The sequence below is a fragment of the Spodoptera frugiperda genome, chromosome 4 (genome assembly GCF_023101765.2).
Source record: "Spodoptera frugiperda isolate SF20-4 chromosome 4, AGI-APGP_CSIRO_Sfru_2.0, whole genome shotgun sequence".
NCBI classification, from domain to species: domain Eukaryota; kingdom Metazoa; phylum Arthropoda; class Insecta; order Lepidoptera; family Noctuidae; genus Spodoptera; species Spodoptera frugiperda.
In genome coordinates, this window is record NC_064215.1 from 9,229,966 (window position 1) to 9,249,370 (window position 19,405).

A 19,405-nucleotide genomic window follows, 5' to 3' on the forward strand; every position below is an offset into this window, starting at 1 on the left:
CTTTTCTTAACGTTCTAAACACAAAATAATCGATTAGAATATCGTCGCATTCATCGGTTATGGATAAATTTTAAATAAATTACCTAACAGTTGTATTTATACCAAATTTATTGAAAATCCGTACAGGCATTACATTCGTAAATCTTTTTTTATTGTGACTCTTTGTGTTCCAAGCGTACTAAGAAACGCAGAAGTCGCGATAAACCAGGAAGATAAGCCTTGGGTTTTTTAAATTCTTTTTATTTCCTAATTTTTATGCAACTTTATCAGATAATAATTAAGTAACCAAGGGTCTTATTTTCATTGCATAATATTGATTAATTTACATTTCTTGTACATTGATGAAATTAAGTGGGGCAGGATCTGGCATTGTCATTTCAATTTAACAACAAAATTAAATTCAACAAAAATGAACGAATCTTTATTTTTTCTTATATGGCAACTCATTAGCATTTCTCATCTGCTGTAAACTTCAAAATATCAAACGTCAATAATTTGACACAAGTGTTTTGGGTTGTTGTCCATTTTGTGTATTTTTCTTTTCTAAACTAAAATAATCGAAAATGTCGTCGCCTCTGGAAAATTTGGAAACCCAACTTGAAATGTTTATCGAAAACGTTAGGCAAATTCGTATCATCGTGAGTGATTTCCAGCCACAAGGCCAAAGTGTTTTGAACCAGAAGATGTAAGTTGCTTTCATACTTTCTTTTATTGCGTCTGAGCATTTATAGAAGTTAATTAATACTAATTTTATATTTCAGACAATCTCTTGTTACTGGTCTACAGGAGGTCGATAAGTTGAAGTCTCAGGTCCACGATATTCATGTTCCTACAGAAGTCTTTGAGTAAGTATATAAAACATATTTCATTTGTTTGCGACTTTACCATATTATTTCTCTCTTATTTGCTTTTATTATAAGTATTAGTGTTGATCTACCGTAACAACATATAGTAAAAATCATTTAAAAAACAGTAGTTAGGTTTTTAAGACCTAAAAAATAACATGTGCTCATAAAAATACCACATTCATGCTCAGTAAGTTTGTAAGTTTTTACAAGCTGATGCACAACTTCATTGAATAATATGGTGTAATAACAAAACATTTTCTCTGGTTATGGTTAATGATATTACTTAGCCCTGCTACTTTTATCAATGGGCTAAGGAAAGTATTATACTGAATTCAAAATATCACTTATTTCAAAATAAAAAAAAAAACACATTAGAAGCTTAATTTGCTTTAGTGTTTGACAAAAGTCATATTTACAACATAATAAATTATTAATTTATGAATATAAAGAAAACTTAACCACTGTCTTTTTTTTATCCATATGTTAAACACCATCTAAAGTATGAAGCAACAGCAATTACTTTTAGAGCAAATCTATCTTGATCTAAACTAAAGTTGTTATGAGAGTGTTGCAGCAAGTTTGCTAAGTTCAGCCTATTGGTTGCTGGCTGACTAGGCTGTATGCATGGTTTACTATAGCCTAAACATTTTTTTATCTTGTAATATCATCATAACACTTTTTTTTCTTCTTATTTTCAGTTACATTGACCAAGGCCGCAATCCACAGCTGTACACAAAAGACTGCATAGACAAAGCTCTGGCCAAAAATGAAGAAGTCAAAGGCAAGATTGATTCCTACAAGCGCTTCAAGAGCCATCTATTGTCTGAGCTTTCAAAAACCTTCCCCAATGAAATAGCTAAATACAAAGCTATTAGGGGTGGGGAATAGAGAATAAGACTAATTTAGTTTTAGTATTTAGTTAATTTGTATTTTTTAAATAAACTGTTCAGGTCATATTTATTCTCTTGCTGCTGATAAATGAGACATAATAAAAAAATATGTTCTGTCCCTTAGATCGACACTGAATGTTCAATAAGAAAGTTAAATTATTTCAAATTACTTTAAAAAAATATTTCTATGTAAAACATTATTGTTACTACTTGTTTGATTATTCTTCAAAGTAATGTGAAAGTATTGATTTCATAAACTGTGTTTTCTATAATATCTTTGTAAACAAGAGGTTTTTTTACTGAAATTAAACAATCTGAAAAGTAGCTTCATTTTGTATTTATTTGAACTTAATAATATTTAATTATAATGAATGCTATACTTACAAATGACATAAAAAATATTTAATAATAATTCAAAGCTGACCATAGCAAAATATTGAAATATGAATAAGTAATAAGATACATAATTTTATAGTAAGTTATTGAAAATTAAGAATTTATATGAGGAACATTGAAATAATTACACACATACATAAAAGGAAAAAATTACAGTATGAAGAAACACTTTTCTTCTAAAAAGCAGTTTCAAAATGTGAAATTAAAAAATTAGTTACGAAGGCAAACATTTTAGGGCAAAAATTGAATACAATTAATTGGAGAGTAAGAAAAGGCCAGCACCTCCCTGGCTGGGATACCAGTTAAAACCGTTTATCATAAAAATCAGATTAATTTGATTCAATAAATAATGGTCTTATTATTAAAATAGGTTAATACATTGATATTTATACAGGGCATGTTTTGGCATATAAAACATTTGTAAAAGATTAAGGTAAAAAGTTGATAGGTACAATACTAAATTATAACTATATCAGGGGTCTCTTCTCGGTTAGTCCGTGATTCTGAGTCACCTTCAAGTTCGTTTTGCATTTCGACTATTTCCATATTTTCCAATTCTGAATTTGAATTTCTAGCGTCCGCGAATTCTGTGTCGCTATCTTGTGCTGAAGGCTTGTCGGCCTGACTTAAATCGCCAGAAAATAGATCCCACATTTGATAAAATTCCCTTTTTACCGGTTCTACTAACTGTGGCTTACTAGTGATGTAGACGTAATTCCAATGGTCGGCTGTAAGGTCGTTTCCCCAGTCCAAAGTACCTGTCATGAGAACTTTGTCGTCGACTATGCAGAATTTGTGTTGCATCTTATATATTGGTTCCGTTACATTACACTTTATCTCTGCACCTGAAGATCATTAAAAATAAATTAGGTAATAAGAATTCTGAACTGGGTACAAGTATATTAAAACTTAAACAAGAGTAGGTAGAAAAATTCAACTTACCAGCTTCAATAAGTTCATTTATAAAAAAGTCTGTTGAATCATTATACCCAGAACGGTCAATTATGATACGAACTGTGATATTCTTCTTCTTTATCAATGCCACTAACCGACTTTGAATGGCGGGATTGTGTATGCTTGGCATGCAGACGTTAACACTTTTCTTAGCTGCTTCTACGTAGCTGATCAACTTATCAAAATAATTATAGGCATTTAGTTGAAGTTTGCAGAATACCATTACTTCGTTAATTTCGACAGCATTGCGGCTTTTGTAGTAGTAGGCCGCTGCAGACACAGCACAAGTGATAGCAATCGCCGCAGCCGACGACAGGATACGAGGATTTAAAAACATTTTAAGTGATTTCAAACATAAATGATACTTTATTGGCACGTTGGTAGACCAATCCAATAATTTTATATCTTTAAATAAAATTATGAGGCCAAACTACGCTGTCACCATCACTTTCCGGTAAAAAGCTGCATATATCACGTCTACCCTCAGCTTGTTTGAAACGAAAATTACCCACAGTTTCAGAGTTATGGTAATTGAACTTTAAAAAATATTTTAAGCATTACATTTGACATGTTTTTTAATTGCTTAATAATGTATTATTAATTAAAATAGCTATGAAGGATGGCTCATCTACAAGTAGAATAGTTTGCTAAAAAGACACAGCATTAAAAATAAAAAAGATATTTTCAGCTGTCACTGTCATTTATCAAAAATAAAAAGGGCTGCCTGGAAGGCGCGAATATTGACATTTATGTTGACGATTTTGTTTTGCAATCCGCACTCGTATTATACTTTATTTTATTTTATGAGTAAAATTGACTAAAATATGCTGTAAATCTATTTTATCTACAATCATGGGTATTACGGGTTTATTATCGTTGGTAGAAAAGGCCTCGAGGCCGGCTAATATTAATGAATTTAGTGGTTGTACAGTGGCTATTGATTCTTATTGTTGGCTTCATAAAGGCACATATTCTTGTGCTGATAAATTAATCCGAGGAGAGCAAACTGATATGTAAGTTCTATTTTATGTAAATTAATTATTATTACCTGCCTTTATTTACAAAACACAGAATGTATTAACCTCTAGGTGAAAGCGTAAATCGTAAATGAAGCGTGTCGCTGTGTAGCTTTAAATGGAGAAGAACGAGCAAGAAACTCCATAATTACAAAAAATAATATTTCTCTTACTATTTTATTTACTTACTCTTATATTTTATGTAATTATACTCAATATTTATTTAAGTGTGGTACTTATCTTTCCAGGCACATAAGATACTGTATGAAATATGTGACAATGCTGTTATCGAATAATATTAAACCTATACTAGTATTTGATGGGAGACATCTCCCTGCTAAAGCTATGACAGAATCTAAGAGAAGAGAGTAAGTAATTATTTTAACATAAACTGTTGATTTCTTTTTTGTATCATTATTGCATACTTTTGGAGAGACTTAAGACCATAAACTATATGGTGTTTCAATAGTTTGGTAAATGTTATTCTTATTACTTTTTAGATCTCGTGACACATCAAAGAAAAGAGCAGCTGAACTTTTGAAGCTTGGGCAGGTGAGTTCATAGAAGAAAACACCCATTTTAGTTAATAAACTCTTGACTACCACTATGTGAGACACTAAAGAAAATATTTAGAATCTTGTATTTATTACCCTATAAAATATACAAATATTGAAACCAGACCTACAAGTTGGACAGACAACCTGATTTAGGTCACAGGGAGCTGCTGGATGCAGTTAGCTTCCAACTGTCTTATCTGGTGGTCATTGGGAGAGGCCTATGTTCAGCAGTGGACTTCTTGTGGCTGATATGATGATTATTATTTAATGCATAAGTTACAACAGTATACAACCAATTAAAGTAACTTACATACATAACTTAAACATAAAACATAATTAAACAGGAATTAACAGCATTCATAAGTTCCCCTCGCAGAACTACAGGCATTCCGATAAAATCTCCTTCCATCCATCCACAAACAATCATTTATTAAATAGACGATGATAATCGAAATAATTAAATCTTATATTCCAGACTGAAGAAGCTCGTAAATATATGAGGCGTGGTGTGGACATCACACACTCTATGGCACTGAGTCTCATCCAAGAGTGCAGGAAACGCAATGTAGACTGTATAGTGGCACCGTATGAGGCTGATGCACAACTAGCATACTTGAATATCAAGAATATAGCGCACATAGTCATTACTGAAGACTCTGATCTCATTTTGTTTGGGTGTACTAAGGTGAGTGGAATAAAGAAATAAAAATAATTTATTAAGTATTCGGCATCCAAAATTAATACTTTGAAACATTAACCTTAGTACGAGTTTACTTTACATTTAAAATAACGAAACGAAATCTCGTTCCGCACTATAATCGGTTGATTCATTCAAGCTGGCCAATCACAGCACTGAACACACTCTTGTTTCGATAACTTTAAACGTAAAACAAACACGTACTAAGGGTACAGCTATACTCTATACAACATATTTTAAGTATATTTCATTTATTCTTTTTTTTATTTGTCCAACCTATGGAACTTCTAATTGAAAATTAACATCCTTTTCAGATATTTTTTAAAATGTCCACGGAAGGTGCGGGTATACTAGTAGACACAGCAAAGCTACCTCTTGTAATGAATTGTCCAATAGAGAGATATTCCTTTGACAAGTTCAGGCAAATGTGCATTATGTCTGGCTGTGACTATCTGGCATCCCTGCCAGGCATCGGGCTAGCGAAAGCGAAGAAGTTTGTCAGTGCTACACAGGATCCTAATTTTGCTAATGTGAGTTTTAATGATATTAATTAGTTACTAATTTACCATCTGCAGCTTCGGCCGTTTGATAAAATATCATATTAAATTATACACTTAAATATCTGAGCTGCGGGTTACATAGCAGGTTACCGGGGCAGAGGCTCGAAGAGCCGGGTAAGAATAGGGTGGTTTTTAGTCAGTAAGAGTTGTGACACTCCTTCTCGCCTCACTTAAGGCTGGAGAAAAAAAAAATCTTATCAAAGTTATATATCTAATATTACATTACTTTTTGAGTTTATAACATTCATATAGACTTATTTATAATAGCTATGTTACAAAATTGTTCAATATTAATGTATTTCCTATTCTTCCAAACAGGCACTTAAAAAACTGCCAAGCTTCTTTAATAAGTCTACCTTGGTGGTGTCTGATGACTACAGGGAAAGTTTTCTGAAGGCGGAAGCTACGTTCAAACATCAGTATGTTTACGATCCCCTTGAACGGAAGATGGTGAGACTGACTGAGCCTGATGATGAAGGTAAACATTACTTTTTAAATTTTTTTTTCTTCTTGATGGCATACAATACATAGTTGTCAACTATTCTACCAGTGTCAAGTGGTTATGGTAGATTATGAACCGTTGAACTTTTACTTTGTGATAGTTGTTTGTAAACTGAAAGGACAAAACATTTGGGTTAGTAAACATAAATTATTCGCAAGTGTATAAAAATAATGATAAGGACTCGCACAATGTATACATAATTACACTCTATCATATTTTTATATTATTTTCTTTAATAAATTTTGATAAATACCTAATTAGTTTAAAGGGAAAATAGAAAGATTTGAATTGTTCAATAACTTTAACACGTTAACTGCCGCGTCGTCGGCCACTGTTGACCTATGCTTAGCGGAGGATTTGCATTCAACAGTTTTCTTTGGGCAGTTAATGCTTTAATCAACTACTGTAGTTCGATTTTATCGACAGGGTCTACTAAAGCTACCCTTTGCCAGTAATTTTACTTTAATCTAAGGCCGGGACTCCACCAAAGCGGAGACGAGACGAGCGGAGAGGAGATGTTTTTTAAACAACCAATAGAATTGAGTTATTGACACGTCTCCTCTCCGCTCAGCTTCAGTGGAGATCGCTGTGCGGAGATGTGTAATATTTGTATGTCGCGATGGAAGCGGAGATGTGAGCTGTGCGCGGACGACGCGCAGTGGAGACGAGAGATGTGAGCGGCGTGCAGTGAGCGATGTCACCCTCCCCCCTCTCGCCCGCTAGCAACCCGCAGAACCCCGTGCACGCGCCGGCCGGCCATCTTGCTAGTACCACGCCCCGCACCCGAGCTGAAAAACATCTCTTCTCGCACAGCACACAGCACACCGCACACATCTCCGCTTTGGTGGAGTCCCGCGAGCTGAAAAACATCTCTTCTCGCACAGCACACAGCACACCGCACACATCTCCGCTTTGGTGGAGTCCCGCGAGCTGAAAAACATCTCTTCTCGCACAGCACACAGCACACCGCACACATCTCTGCTTTGGTGGAGTCCCGGCCTTTAGACACAGATTATAATAAAAATTGGAATTAGAAATGTTATAACTATTTCATAACCAGTCTTATTTCTTAGCAATAAAGTCTATCCATAAGAATACTTAATACTATTAAAGTGCAGTTTATCTATCAGAAACATTTTTCTGAATCAAGAAGTCTATAACTTAATTTATATTTTCCAGAAATCGAACAGGCATTTTGTGGGAATGCTGGTGAACTGTTGGATCCTAAAATAGCATTCGAATTGGCACTAGGAAACCTGGATCCCTTCACATTGAAGAAAATGGATGACTGGCATCCAGATTACAGTATGAATAAGGTGTGTTTTTTGTTTAGTTTATAAGCATTTACAACCACACCCAGAGACATTTAATGATTACTTAAACTATTCCTTAGTAACCATTTTGTAACGAAAACAATTGCTATTATTAAGAATAAATAAATTTTATAATATAAGCATATGTGTCATTGTGGTTCATAGTCATGAGTAGTATTGCGTGACACAAGACGCTACGAACGTCGCTTAGCCCAAACTAGCAGCTGCAACAGCGTTTGCTTTTAACAAAAGTTATGTTACAACAATGTTTGGTATAGTTATCACATCAACAGCCTATAAGTGGTCACTGCTGACCAAAGGCCTCTTCTCGCACGGAGAAGGTGCTCAATGCGGGTTTGCGATTTCAAACTTATAAATAGAAATCCTAAGCATAAGTTTCCTCCCGATACATACATATAACTCGGAAAAAGTCACATTGGTACTTTGCTGTTGGTAGTTTTCGAAACCACACCCTCATACATGTGAAACGGGTGTTTTAAACCTCCGGGCCACCACGACACCAATATTGTTATAATAAATTTTAATTCCAGAATGAACCAGTAAAAACGAATAACTGGCAAGAGAAAGGAGTATCTTCACATCCAAGTATCTGGAGCAAAGAGTTCCAACGATACCTTGACGAATCTCAACCTTGGCGGAAGAAGGAGAAGAAACCGGAGTCTATATTACCTGGTGTGATCAGTAGGCCGAGGAAAGTTGTCAATCTAGTCAGTAAATACGTTCCTGAAACGCAGGATGAAAGGTATTTGACATTTTTATATTTTAAATCCTAATTTTATTATGGTATAAGCCGGTAAACGAGGGATCACTTGATGGTAAGCAATCGCCGCCGCTCATATACACTCGAAATGCCAGCGGCGTAACAAGTGCGTTGCCGGGGCCTTTTGGGGGCTAGGAATTTAAGAGAAATTTGGATTTTGACTGCTCTTATGTCAAAAATGTGTGTGACACCCAGATCCAGAACAAACCAGCGCAGTTTTGCTCATTCGCTCACTTCTGTGCTTGGACGAGAACCGGTGTTGTTTTCAATATCATATGTCCGTTTAATACTCAACACTTTATTGCTTTCCACATGTAAGGCTTAGGTGGTAAACTTAACTAAGACACAATGTGGACCCTGTCGGGCCCAACAATAGTAAGTTACGATATCTAACGCGATATAAACAATCGGTATCAGTTATCGATAACGTCATATGTAGACATTAGTTTTAGGATTGATAAAATTCTAATGGCTATGGTTTTGATGATCTTTATCTATGATTCTTATTGTCTTCTATCTTATGTACCTTTTTCTATTCCAGTTTATCAACAGAAACACTAAGAAATATGTATTGTACAGAACCAGCTGCGAAAAAGCAGAAAATTGACTGTGATAATGAACTTAGCGAAACCTTTACACAAAGTACTGAAGATCAACACAATAGACCAATCAACGAAGACGAAAGTTCAGATCAATTTAGTATACGAAATGACAAATCACCAATACTAGAAAATAAAGAGAGATCTTTCAAAAAATTCTTGAAAACTGATCAAAATTCAGTGCTAAAGAAGCTCAGTAGATTTCCTCGAACAGTCTTAGACAATAATGTAGTACAAAGTAAATTCTTCCCTTCCAATCAAGAGGTTTCATCCAATGACGGTAACATATCTAAAGAAAGTATTACTATAGAGGAATCTCCGGAGCATTCTAGTAGGAATCCATTTAAGAAACGCACTAAAATGAGCGATGAAGATTCTCAGAAGGAGAATTTTGAGTGTAATACTAGCCCTGTTAGGTCTAGTAGTCCTATTTTGGAACCTAGTCCGAAATGCAGAAAGAATATTATTGTTGATGTTGTTTTGGATGAACAGGTTGTCGATAGTGTAGGTAGTGAGGACTCTGTGATTGATAATACTTATCCTATGGAGACTTTGGTTACACCTACCGCATCGCAGGTTAGTAGTTGTGTAGTATTTTTTGTTTGATATATATTTTTGTCTGTATAAGAAAGTAGTCATCTCTACCTTATATATTATACTATTATATAAAGCTGAAGAGTTTGTATGAACGCGCTAATCACCGGAACTACTGGTCCAAATTGAATAATTATTTTTGTGTTGGATAGTCCATTTATAATGGAAAGTAGCAATAAAATCTCACGCTATGATAAATACGAGTCGATCAGAGCGGGTGAAACCGCATGGGAATAGCTAGTGATATGTCATATTATGATACACTCGTAAAGACAGTTGAATTCTTGTTTAAGTATAAATAATTTATTAGTAAAGTAAATTTTTGACCAAAATCTAATCTTGAAGGTTTTATTACATATATATATATATATATATATATATATTCTTAATCTACTTTTTTAAACATTAAAAATTTACTAGGTAACCACATAATCTTTTTAAAGTCAAAAGTATTTGATGTTGAAACTTCTTACAAAATAATATAATTTTTGTATGAAGCGGTGTTTACCCATTTGAGTATTGCAGTTATAGCATTCTTGTACCTATATTTTAACCGAATTATTTTATTACAGTCATCATACGGTGCTTCTCAACCGCAATCGCAGCCCATATTTGGCAGCCAATCAAATAAGCTGGGAAACTTGAAAGGTATCAAAAAGACTGCGCCCAAAGTGAACGGGGTTAAGAAATCGCCGCCTCTACCTAAAAATCAACCAACTTTGTTGAGCAAATTTGGATTTCAGAGAAAGTAAGTAACCTATTATACATTTTACAAAAAAAGATTATGATGCCGAGTGTATTTTTACCGACTTCGCAAAAAGGAGGAGGTAAGTACTATGTTCGGCTGTTTGTATGTTTTTTTATTTTTTTTTTTTTGTATGTTTGTTCATCGAATACTCCTACTCCGTCAATTGTCGACGGATTTTCAAAATTCTTTTTTTGTTCGAAAGTAGATAGTTCTGAGGTGGTCCCATTGTCACCAAGTTAAGATCTGATGATGGGATCTTAGAGAAATCGAGGGAACTCCTCAAATATTATAGGGAACTATATAGTGATTTTGGTATATTCATCTAGAATTGAAGCATTTACAGTCAAAAAGTAACCTTTGAAGAGGTGGAACTGATAAAGAAGACCAGAAATGGCCAATGGAACTTCATACTCACATAGAAATCACAATAAAGTTATACTCCGTCAATTGTCGACGGATTTTCAAAATTCTTTTTTTGTTCGAAAGTAGATAGTTCTTTGGTGGTCCCATTGTCACCAAGTTAGGATCTGATGATGGGATCTTAGAGAAATCGAGGGAACTCCTCAAATATTATAGGGAACCATATAGTGATTTTGGTATATTCATCTAGAATTGAAGAATTTACAGCCAAAACGTAACCTTTGAAGAGGTGGAACTGATGAAGAAGACCAGAAATGGCCAATGGAACTTCATACTCACATAGAAATCACAATAAATTTAATTAATAATAAGTGACTGTGACAATACAAATAAATAAAGTAGTTATTGAGATAGAGAATTTTAACCGACTTTTTTAGTTGCGATACTCAGTTCTGAGGTGGTCCCATTGTCACCAAGTTAAGATCTGATGATGGGATCTTAGAGAAATCGAGGGAAAAAAAGTGTGAAATAAAATACTTTTTACAAAAAAATAAACCGACTTCACTAAAAAAGTTAAAAATAAATTTAATTTCGGAAGTCGGTGTAACAAACAAATAATACCGAGAAACACCGACTTCCGAAATTAAATTTATTTTTAACTTTTTTAGTGAAGTCGGTTTATTTTTTGTTACTACCATTAAACATTACATATTAATGGCTACTGCTGACTAGAGAATACAATCCCGAGCATGTTTTTCAATCCCGGGATTACGGGATTTTAAATGTGTAATCCCGGGATCCCGGGGCTATCCCGGGATTAGACTTTGTGGTTTCTAATTGGGCTCAAATGAAAACAGAACTTGAGTTATTTAAAAAAATGATTTTAATATCGTTGCACAATATAAATCACATCACAACACAATACAGTACGAAACGAAAATTGACAAAACAATCAAAATACTTTTGCAAGAAATTTAAAAGACAACACAACAAAACTAATTAGAATTTCGAAAATACAATCGCAGGAATATCAAAGCATCCAACGTTTCACTTCCAAGCCTGCTTCGTAGTTTATTGCCAATATAAGCAGCAGCTGAAAACGCTCGCTCAGGTTCTACGCTGGTTGGAGGAATAGACATTAGATATTTATTTGCTATTTCTAAGTGATATCCACGAGTTCCTCCATTTTCGAACAGGCTCATTTCACGTCTAATACTATTTGCCAACCCTGATTCATTTTGTATTTGTACTTTAGGATCTGGGGAATTCATACTCTTATCAATTTCCAGCTGTAACTTTTCCTTTAATGTCAATCCTAAAAATCCCGAGATTAGCCAAGTACAGTCCCGGGATTTTCGGGACAAGAAAACGGCCGGGATCCCGGGATCCCGAGATTCGGGATCCCGGGATTGTATTCTCTACTGCTGACCAAAGCTTCTTCTCTCACGATAATTGAGCATTAATCACCACGCTTGCTCAATGCGTGTTGGTGAATTCAAACTTATATTAAGAAATTATAAGCCCAGGTTTCCTCACAATGACCAGTTTTCCTTCACCGAATGGTGATATTGCTTTTTGACGGTAAATTGAAATATAAAAAGTACATATAACTCGGAAAAAGTCTCATTGGTACTTGCCGTTTGGTAGGTTTCCAACCTGTAGCCGCATGCTTGAAAAGTAGGCGTTTTAAAATTTTGACTATTTTTTTAATCGGTAAGTGTTGAATATATTTTCTTTTTCTTTTCAGGCCTGCTTTGAAAAGGTGATGCCGTGATGGCGAATTATTGTGATAATCTACATGAATAGTGTAGATATAATATTGTTATTTTAAGTTTAAGCATTTGAAATGTGCATCTAATTTATTGATAATGTTACTTGACTGAATATTATGTTTTATATAATCGAGATCGCAGCTACGCGGCAATACTGTTGACTGTAATTATGTTTATAATTTGTTTTAAGTGATAATAAATGTTTTTGGGTCAATGTCCAAAACGGGCGCACTCGTATGCGCCCCTCAGATATAGATATTTAATTTAATTAACTAATTAACAATTTAAAATAACAATAATATACAATTTGGCAATAGGCTAACCACCTATTACATGGGACTTACAACATAAATTGTGAAAAGTGGGTGTACATTATACAGTGGCATTACGTGCCATAATGTGCCTCTGTCTATCCCTTCGGGGTTTAAAGGCGTGACGATAAGTATGTATGTACTATTTGAATATTATTATTCCCAATGAGATACATAACCACCATTAAACATCTGAAAAGCGCCAGAGCGATCACACGATTATTCGTGCTTATGCCCGTTTTGGAAATTGACCCTTTTATTGAATTTTCAATAAATAATTTTCTTTAGTTGACTTTTCTTATTGCTAATACATATATTGTCTTCCTCATGAAGCAAGTACAAAGAAGAGATGCCAGAAAGTGATTGTGCACTGTGACAAAACAAATGCGCCTTGCCTAAAGATGTTATAAGTAAAAAGATGTAGATCACTACATAGTATAAAACAAAGTCACTTTCTCTGTCCCTATGTCCCCTTGTCTGCTTAATTCTTTAAAACTACGCAACGGAGTTTGATGCGGATTTTTTAATAGATAGAGTGATTCAAGAGGAAGGTTTATAAGTATAATACATTCATAATAATATATCACCATCGCACCCATACGAAGCCGGATCGCTAGTAGGTTATAAGCTCTGAAAGAGGTACATTAAAATGTAGACAATTGGCAACGTGTTTGTAGTATGGAACTGCATGTTGGAAAATAGAGAGGGGGGCGTGGTTTGTAACGTACCGCGCTACATGAAAAGTGTCACGCATTATGTTAAAGCGAAACCCAGTTACGACATCTTTTTGTATTTACTTCATGATCTTCCCTTTATTTATAATTAAGTATTTCTTAAACAAATTACGCACGTTATGATTAATGTTATTATACCGATATCTTACGTTAGACGTAATAACAAATTTAAATCTCTAATAAATATCTCTTTTAAAAGACGTTTGACAAGGGTTATTAACTTATTACCGTCGTACAAAAAGATACAGATTTAAAACAGATAAAATTTTGATTTAGGTATTGGTTTACGAACAAAAATATAGGTACTTATTATAATAAGATCTAATTAAACAGATGAACAAAAATGCCAACGTCACGCGGTGTTCCCAGGCGGTCACCCATCCAAGTACTGACCGCGCCCGATGTTTCTTAACTTCGGTGTTCGGACGAGAACCGGTGTTTTCAACATGGTATGGACGTTGACGAAAATGGTATTAAAATAATGCTGTAGTACCTTCTTATGCGATCTTCGACTCTTCCGCTAGGATTTTGTTTCAATCAATTTATGTAGAGTAGACCCATAATCAGCAATAAATAGAATGGTCAACCTAAAACCTATAGCTGTTTCAAAATTATTCAGGTAGGTAGTTGTACCTATTCCGAGTTTTTTTTATGATATAACAGCATAACATGTAACGAGCAGACGGGTCGTTTAAGGTCGGTAAGCAATCGCCGCCGTCCATGGACAATCAAAACACCGTTACAAGTGCATTGCCGGCCTTTTAGGAGATAGGAATTTAAGGATTGTTGGGGAATCGGGGATTGGGAAGATTGGGAAAGGGGGCACTTGGGAAGTTAAATAAATTAATAAGTTCTTTCACTGAAAAACAAGACTATTATGATACCTACATGAAGTTGTAAATTGTGAGTATCTAATGCATGTTAGAGACTGTGTAGGCTGTATGGACTTACGATTTAACTGTACTGTACAGTTAAAACCCAAGTTATGTAGCCTGCATTATGCCTAACATATGACACAATATTCCATTTTTAATTTTCAAATTTAGAATACTGTGGCAGCGCGGCAAGCTGGCAAGCTGAAATAACACGCCGTGGCCGAGTAATGCTGCCGTTTGAAAAAAAAAGTTCGGCTTTTGTTGGCAGTATTGGAGGGAGAATCGATATTATTATGTTGGTAGGCCTCGAGGAAGTTTTAAACTAAAAAGTTTAAAACTTCCGTTTATTTTGTAGGTAAATTAAAAAAAATACCTACAAAATTTAAGTAAATGGTACTATACTTTGATACGGTTTTGTTAATTCGGCTATTGGACATCTGTCGTCATATTTACGTAATGTCTTATCTAGCGAGCGAACTATAAAAGAATAATAGTTTCCCCGTTACTACATATTGGGGTTTTTGTAATGAATTTTTTTCTTGTGCATGCTCTTGGTGCATGCAGAAAATTGTTCCAGTCGGGAATAGAACCTGCTATATTATATGACATGTGGGGTGTTATGACAACCAGTTGCACAGTTATTCCAATCGTCGTTCCACGAATTTACATGTTTATAGTCTCTAAAAAAATTGATTGATTGTGAAGAACTTTAGTACCGAATTAAAAATTTAGTTTTTTTTTGCTTATTCACGTAGGTGATTAATTTTTGACGAGAAACTCGACTAGTTTTAGGCTATGCTAGGGGCTCATATTCATTTGCAGCATTCTAGTCGTGTGTCGCATAATGCTGTTATAATAATTATGGGAGTAAGCCGAAAAACATTATAATTAACTTTAATTAAAATACATATTTACTTCAATTCAAATTCCTATAAATATTAGGTTTAATACTAAAGTATAATACATAAACTATGTAAGCACTAACTCTAGGTTTCCAGTTCTCGCTACTATTACTAGGTCTAGCTTTAAAACACGTTCGACTTACGAAATGTTTTGATAAATTAGTTGGGCGCGTGCGAAAATGCTCGTAATTCTAACATAACACCAATCTCACTGCGCGAATGATTAAGTGCCTACAATTATGGCGCCTATGTTCAAAAACTTACGACTATTTTTATAAGCCACTAACGTGTTTTTCGCTCGTAGACATAAACTAACTTAAGGTTAATATTTACCTTTTGATGTTATATCAGTATTAGTTATCTTAGCTCTTATGAACCTATTGGTTGCACAGCAACTCTTTGTGTGATCCATAATATTAAATTTTTGGTTCGGGTCTGGGTGTCATCATCACTATCATCAGCTTGTTCTCGTCCACTGCTGGACATAGGCCTCTCCAATGGCACGCCACTGAGCTCGATCTTTAGCTCTACGCATCCAACCACTACCAGCCACCTTGCGGATATCGTCACTCCACCTAGCTGGAGGGCGCCCTACACTACGCTTGCCTACACGCGGTCTCCACTCTAGAACACGTTTATCCCAACGGTCATCGGTTCTTCGACAAATGTGACCGACCCACTGCCATTTTAGCATGCTAATCCTTTGAGCTATGTCGGTAACTTTAGTTCTTTGTCGGATTACCTGGGTGTCATGTGTATGTGAAATTAAATGTTTGTAAACGTACCCACGATAAAAATCCTAGTGTGGGGTTTCTGGGCAACAAACCCCACAAAATAACGTTCCTGTATTTCAGGCAATCATTTCTGAATTTCATCATGCGTACAACTGACTTGATTGCTTGACTTTTACCAGAGTTATCCATATCACAGTCCCAGGAACTTGATGAGAGACCTAACGTTAATTTGTACAGTGTATTTTAATGGTAGTATGTACAAAAAAGCAACGTCACGCCTTTTATCCTCGAAGGGGTAGGCAGAGGTGCTCATTACGACACGTAATGTCGCTATACAATGTAGGTACACTCACTTTTCACCATTTGTGTTATATATCTCATGTAATAGGGGGTGAGCCTTATACTGGACACAATTCGAGATTCCGTGCTATTTAATACTGAGAAATTTTCGAAAAACCGAAAAAAGCCCAGTAATACTTTGCCCGACCCGGGAATCGGACCCGACACAGTCGGCAGTCGCACTTGCGACCACTCGACCAACGAGTCAGTACAAAAAAGGTAGCTATAAAAAGGCTTTATATTAGGTATTCGGTGTCAGTAAGTTGGGAACGTTAAAATATTACAATTTGTGTATCGTTTGTTTAGAAAGCATGTATCGTGGGCGTGATTTCTTGCCGGGACCGGCGGTGAACATAAAAAGTATCGGCCGTTATTTTACATTTTCATATATCTGCGAGGCTCACAATAAAAAAGTTTGGAAAACATTCCTCCCTTAGAAGGCTCTAAAAGCCGTTTTTTCATCGTCCAAGCCCTGCTGTTAAAAAGTACATAATAAATCATAATCAGCCTGAAAAGTTGTTCGCGAGTGACTTATATCTCAATTTCGAGTCGATACCGGCCCGCGGCCATTAATAATTGATAAATTGGAGTGAAAAAATAAACTTGATGGGAAATATGATATATGCCCTTGGGGCGGGCGTGCTACCAAATTGCTGGCTGTTCTATCGACTCGTCATGAATTATTTACCCCTCATTGTTGGCGGGAACTTTGACACATTTTTGACATTTCAATTTTTTAGGAAGTGCCTCTTGATCGGGCTATGATATATTATTATGTAGTATAGCAGGGCAGAGCTGAAAGAGCGATTTAGATTTAGATTTCAGCCATGATCGTCCCACTACAGGGCAAAGGCCTCCCTACCTTCCTTCCACTCCTCTCTGTTTAAAGCTTTACTTAGATAAATATCTACTCTTCTTTTAATGTGACATTACTCACTGCCGTACTCAGACACATTTAATGGTTACTTAAACTATTTCTTAGTAACAATTTTGTTCCGAAAACAATAGCTAGCTAACAATAGCTTAAGTAACCATTAAATGACTCTGAGTACTCTGAGAGAGAAGATTATTTTAAATTTTATTCTTAGGATCTTTTATATTGAATGAAATGTTAGAGTTATACAAAAGTATTATACGTCGACTTTCACGAGACGCAGAACATCGACAAACAAGCTAAACCACGAAGCGATCCTCAATGCGAAAATACTAGAAAAAGATTCAACAATCTACTGAACTATTCCATCAAAACAGTTCAGCAATTTCAATATCGCACACATCCGTATTGTTCATGCATAATAAAAAAACAAAAGAAGAAAAACTCAAGTCGATACCCAGTTTCCACCTTTACTCGGAAGTTCCAACATCATCAAATATCGGAGGCCTTGCGCCCTCCTCCGTGCCTCCTCAATAAAATAACGCCTGGTTCAATTTCATTTACATATGGTATTGAGGGCGGAGGGGGGGCCTAAATTAATTTTGCACATGAGATCGTCTCGCGTTACTTTTAAAGCTTATTGCCTGAGACCTTGCCCTACAGGGTACACCCTACGGGGGTGAAATCGGATAAATGAAAGATTTATTCCCATTGTATGTTTCTTTTCTCTGTTTGCAAGTGTAGGTGTATTTGATAACGGGTTTAGTACCCTAATTTGTTTTGGGAATATAATTTTTTGAAGTTGTACGTGTAGGTTGAAACGAAAATTACGTAAAATTGTTTGTGACGTGTAGGAAAATCTTGTACTTATAGGAAGTATGTGGGATGTAGCAGATTCAGCCTATAAGTGGCCTAGTGGCCACTGACCAAAGGCTTCTCGTACGGAGAAGGTTTGAAATGTTATTGACCGTATTACTTCGATACTTATTTCTTTTTTTTGAGGGGGAAATCATCCAATTTTCGTGAACAATGTCAGACTCTTACTGACTAAAAACTACCCCGTTCCTTCTCCTGCTTTGAGCCGGAGTCCCGGTAACCTGTTACGTAGTCAGCAGCTCGATACTTACTGTCATAAAATATTATCATGTTCCTTTAAATTGAAATAATAGGAGAAAATTCAAGGGAAAAACGTTTTAATTATTTTTAAAAGGAAGCCATTCGTCAATTGCTTTTTAAATACGTAATATCTCAAAAGGCCGCGGTAAGAATTTGTAGACGTAATTCTATAACGACATCATTCAACATTGAGGAGGTAGGCAGAGAGATTAGCTTTTTAATTTGCCTTTTTAACGCACAATATTAATTACGGAATGTAAAGAACAGCGTAAATGTTGAATATTTGAGGCGGTCACATTAAGGTACGGTTAATGAAAGCCAGCACTTGGTCTCCATTAAAATGCCAGAGAAGAATCGTGCAATTTGTTTGAGCGAGTAATAAAATATAGACTACTATTTCCTTTTTAATTCTTAAGTAAGAAAGGCAAACGTCACGCAAAATAAGACTTAATTTAGCCAAAGTAATGGATATTACCTCTGTTGTCGTCCGCCATTTTTTTTTTGTAAAATAAAAAATTCTTACATTTAAGTCGAGAGCCTGAAGCGGCCAATATAATTTTTACTCATTTGATAGTATCTTCTTAAACAGAAAAAAGGTTTTTTAAACGTTAAGTGGGTACTTACAATAATTTTCTAGGTATTCATTTATGTTTCTAGCGAATAAGTTAATGTGTTGTCGTCTTGGTAATAAAATTCAAAGAATTTGTAATGAAAAAGTATAAAAAACATTTTTGATTTGCCTACTTAAAATATGTAGTAATAGGTAGAGCCTGGGGTTGAGATAGTACATAATGACAGGTGAAAAGTGGGTGTAACTTTTAATATGCGTACTTTAGTCTATTCCTTTAAGAAACTCCTTACTTTTTATGTATCTTTCTTTTTACCCGACTGCGCCAGAAGGAGGGAGATTTTCACCATATTTTAACATACATA

The 19,405-nt window shown here is 35.1% G+C and overlaps 3 protein-coding genes and 1 non-coding gene across 4 annotated transcripts; 2 read left to right on the forward strand and 2 right to left on the reverse strand.

Moving 5' to 3' along the window:
* Nucleotides 1-485: 485 nt before the first annotated feature.
* Nucleotides 486-1,804, forward strand: LOC118272525 (mediator of RNA polymerase II transcription subunit 10). The gene is made up of 3 exons (XM_035589096.2): nucleotides 486-685; nucleotides 762-845; nucleotides 1,547-1,804. Exons 1-3 carry the CDS (start codon nucleotides 564-566, stop codon nucleotides 1,734-1,736), a joined length of 396 nt encoding a protein of 131 aa, XP_035444989.1. The 5' UTR covers nucleotides 486-563; the 3' UTR covers nucleotides 1,737-1,804.
* Nucleotides 1,805-2,060: 256 nt separating this feature from the next.
* LOC118272594 (mitochondrial cardiolipin hydrolase) lies at nucleotides 2,061-3,562 on the reverse strand. Its single transcript, XM_035589193.2, has 2 exons — nucleotides 3,077-3,562; nucleotides 2,061-2,979 (listed from the first exon to the last, which is right to left on the reverse strand). Exons 1-2 carry the CDS (start codon nucleotides 3,423-3,425, stop codon nucleotides 2,591-2,593), a joined length of 738 nt encoding a protein of 245 aa, XP_035445086.2. The 5' UTR covers nucleotides 3,426-3,562; the 3' UTR covers nucleotides 2,061-2,590.
* A 252-nt stretch (nucleotides 3,563-3,814) lies between these two features.
* LOC118272897 (exonuclease 1) lies at nucleotides 3,815-13,119 on the forward strand. Its single transcript, XM_050707982.1, has 11 exons — nucleotides 3,815-4,101; nucleotides 4,353-4,472; nucleotides 4,605-4,656; nucleotides 5,137-5,346; nucleotides 5,673-5,888; nucleotides 6,237-6,396; nucleotides 7,600-7,736; nucleotides 8,285-8,496; nucleotides 9,056-9,689; nucleotides 10,280-10,455; nucleotides 12,563-13,119. Exons 1-11 carry the CDS (start codon nucleotides 3,941-3,943, stop codon nucleotides 12,579-12,581), a joined length of 2,097 nt encoding a protein of 698 aa, XP_050563939.1. The 5' UTR covers nucleotides 3,815-3,940; the 3' UTR covers nucleotides 12,582-13,119.
* An 857-nt stretch (nucleotides 13,120-13,976) lies between these two features.
* On the reverse strand, nucleotides 13,977-14,095 carry LOC126910675 (5S ribosomal RNA). The gene has a single exon (XR_007705301.1). It is a non-coding gene; the product is annotated as a 5S ribosomal RNA (ribosomal RNA).
* Between the last annotated feature and the right edge of the window lie 5,310 nt (nucleotides 14,096-19,405).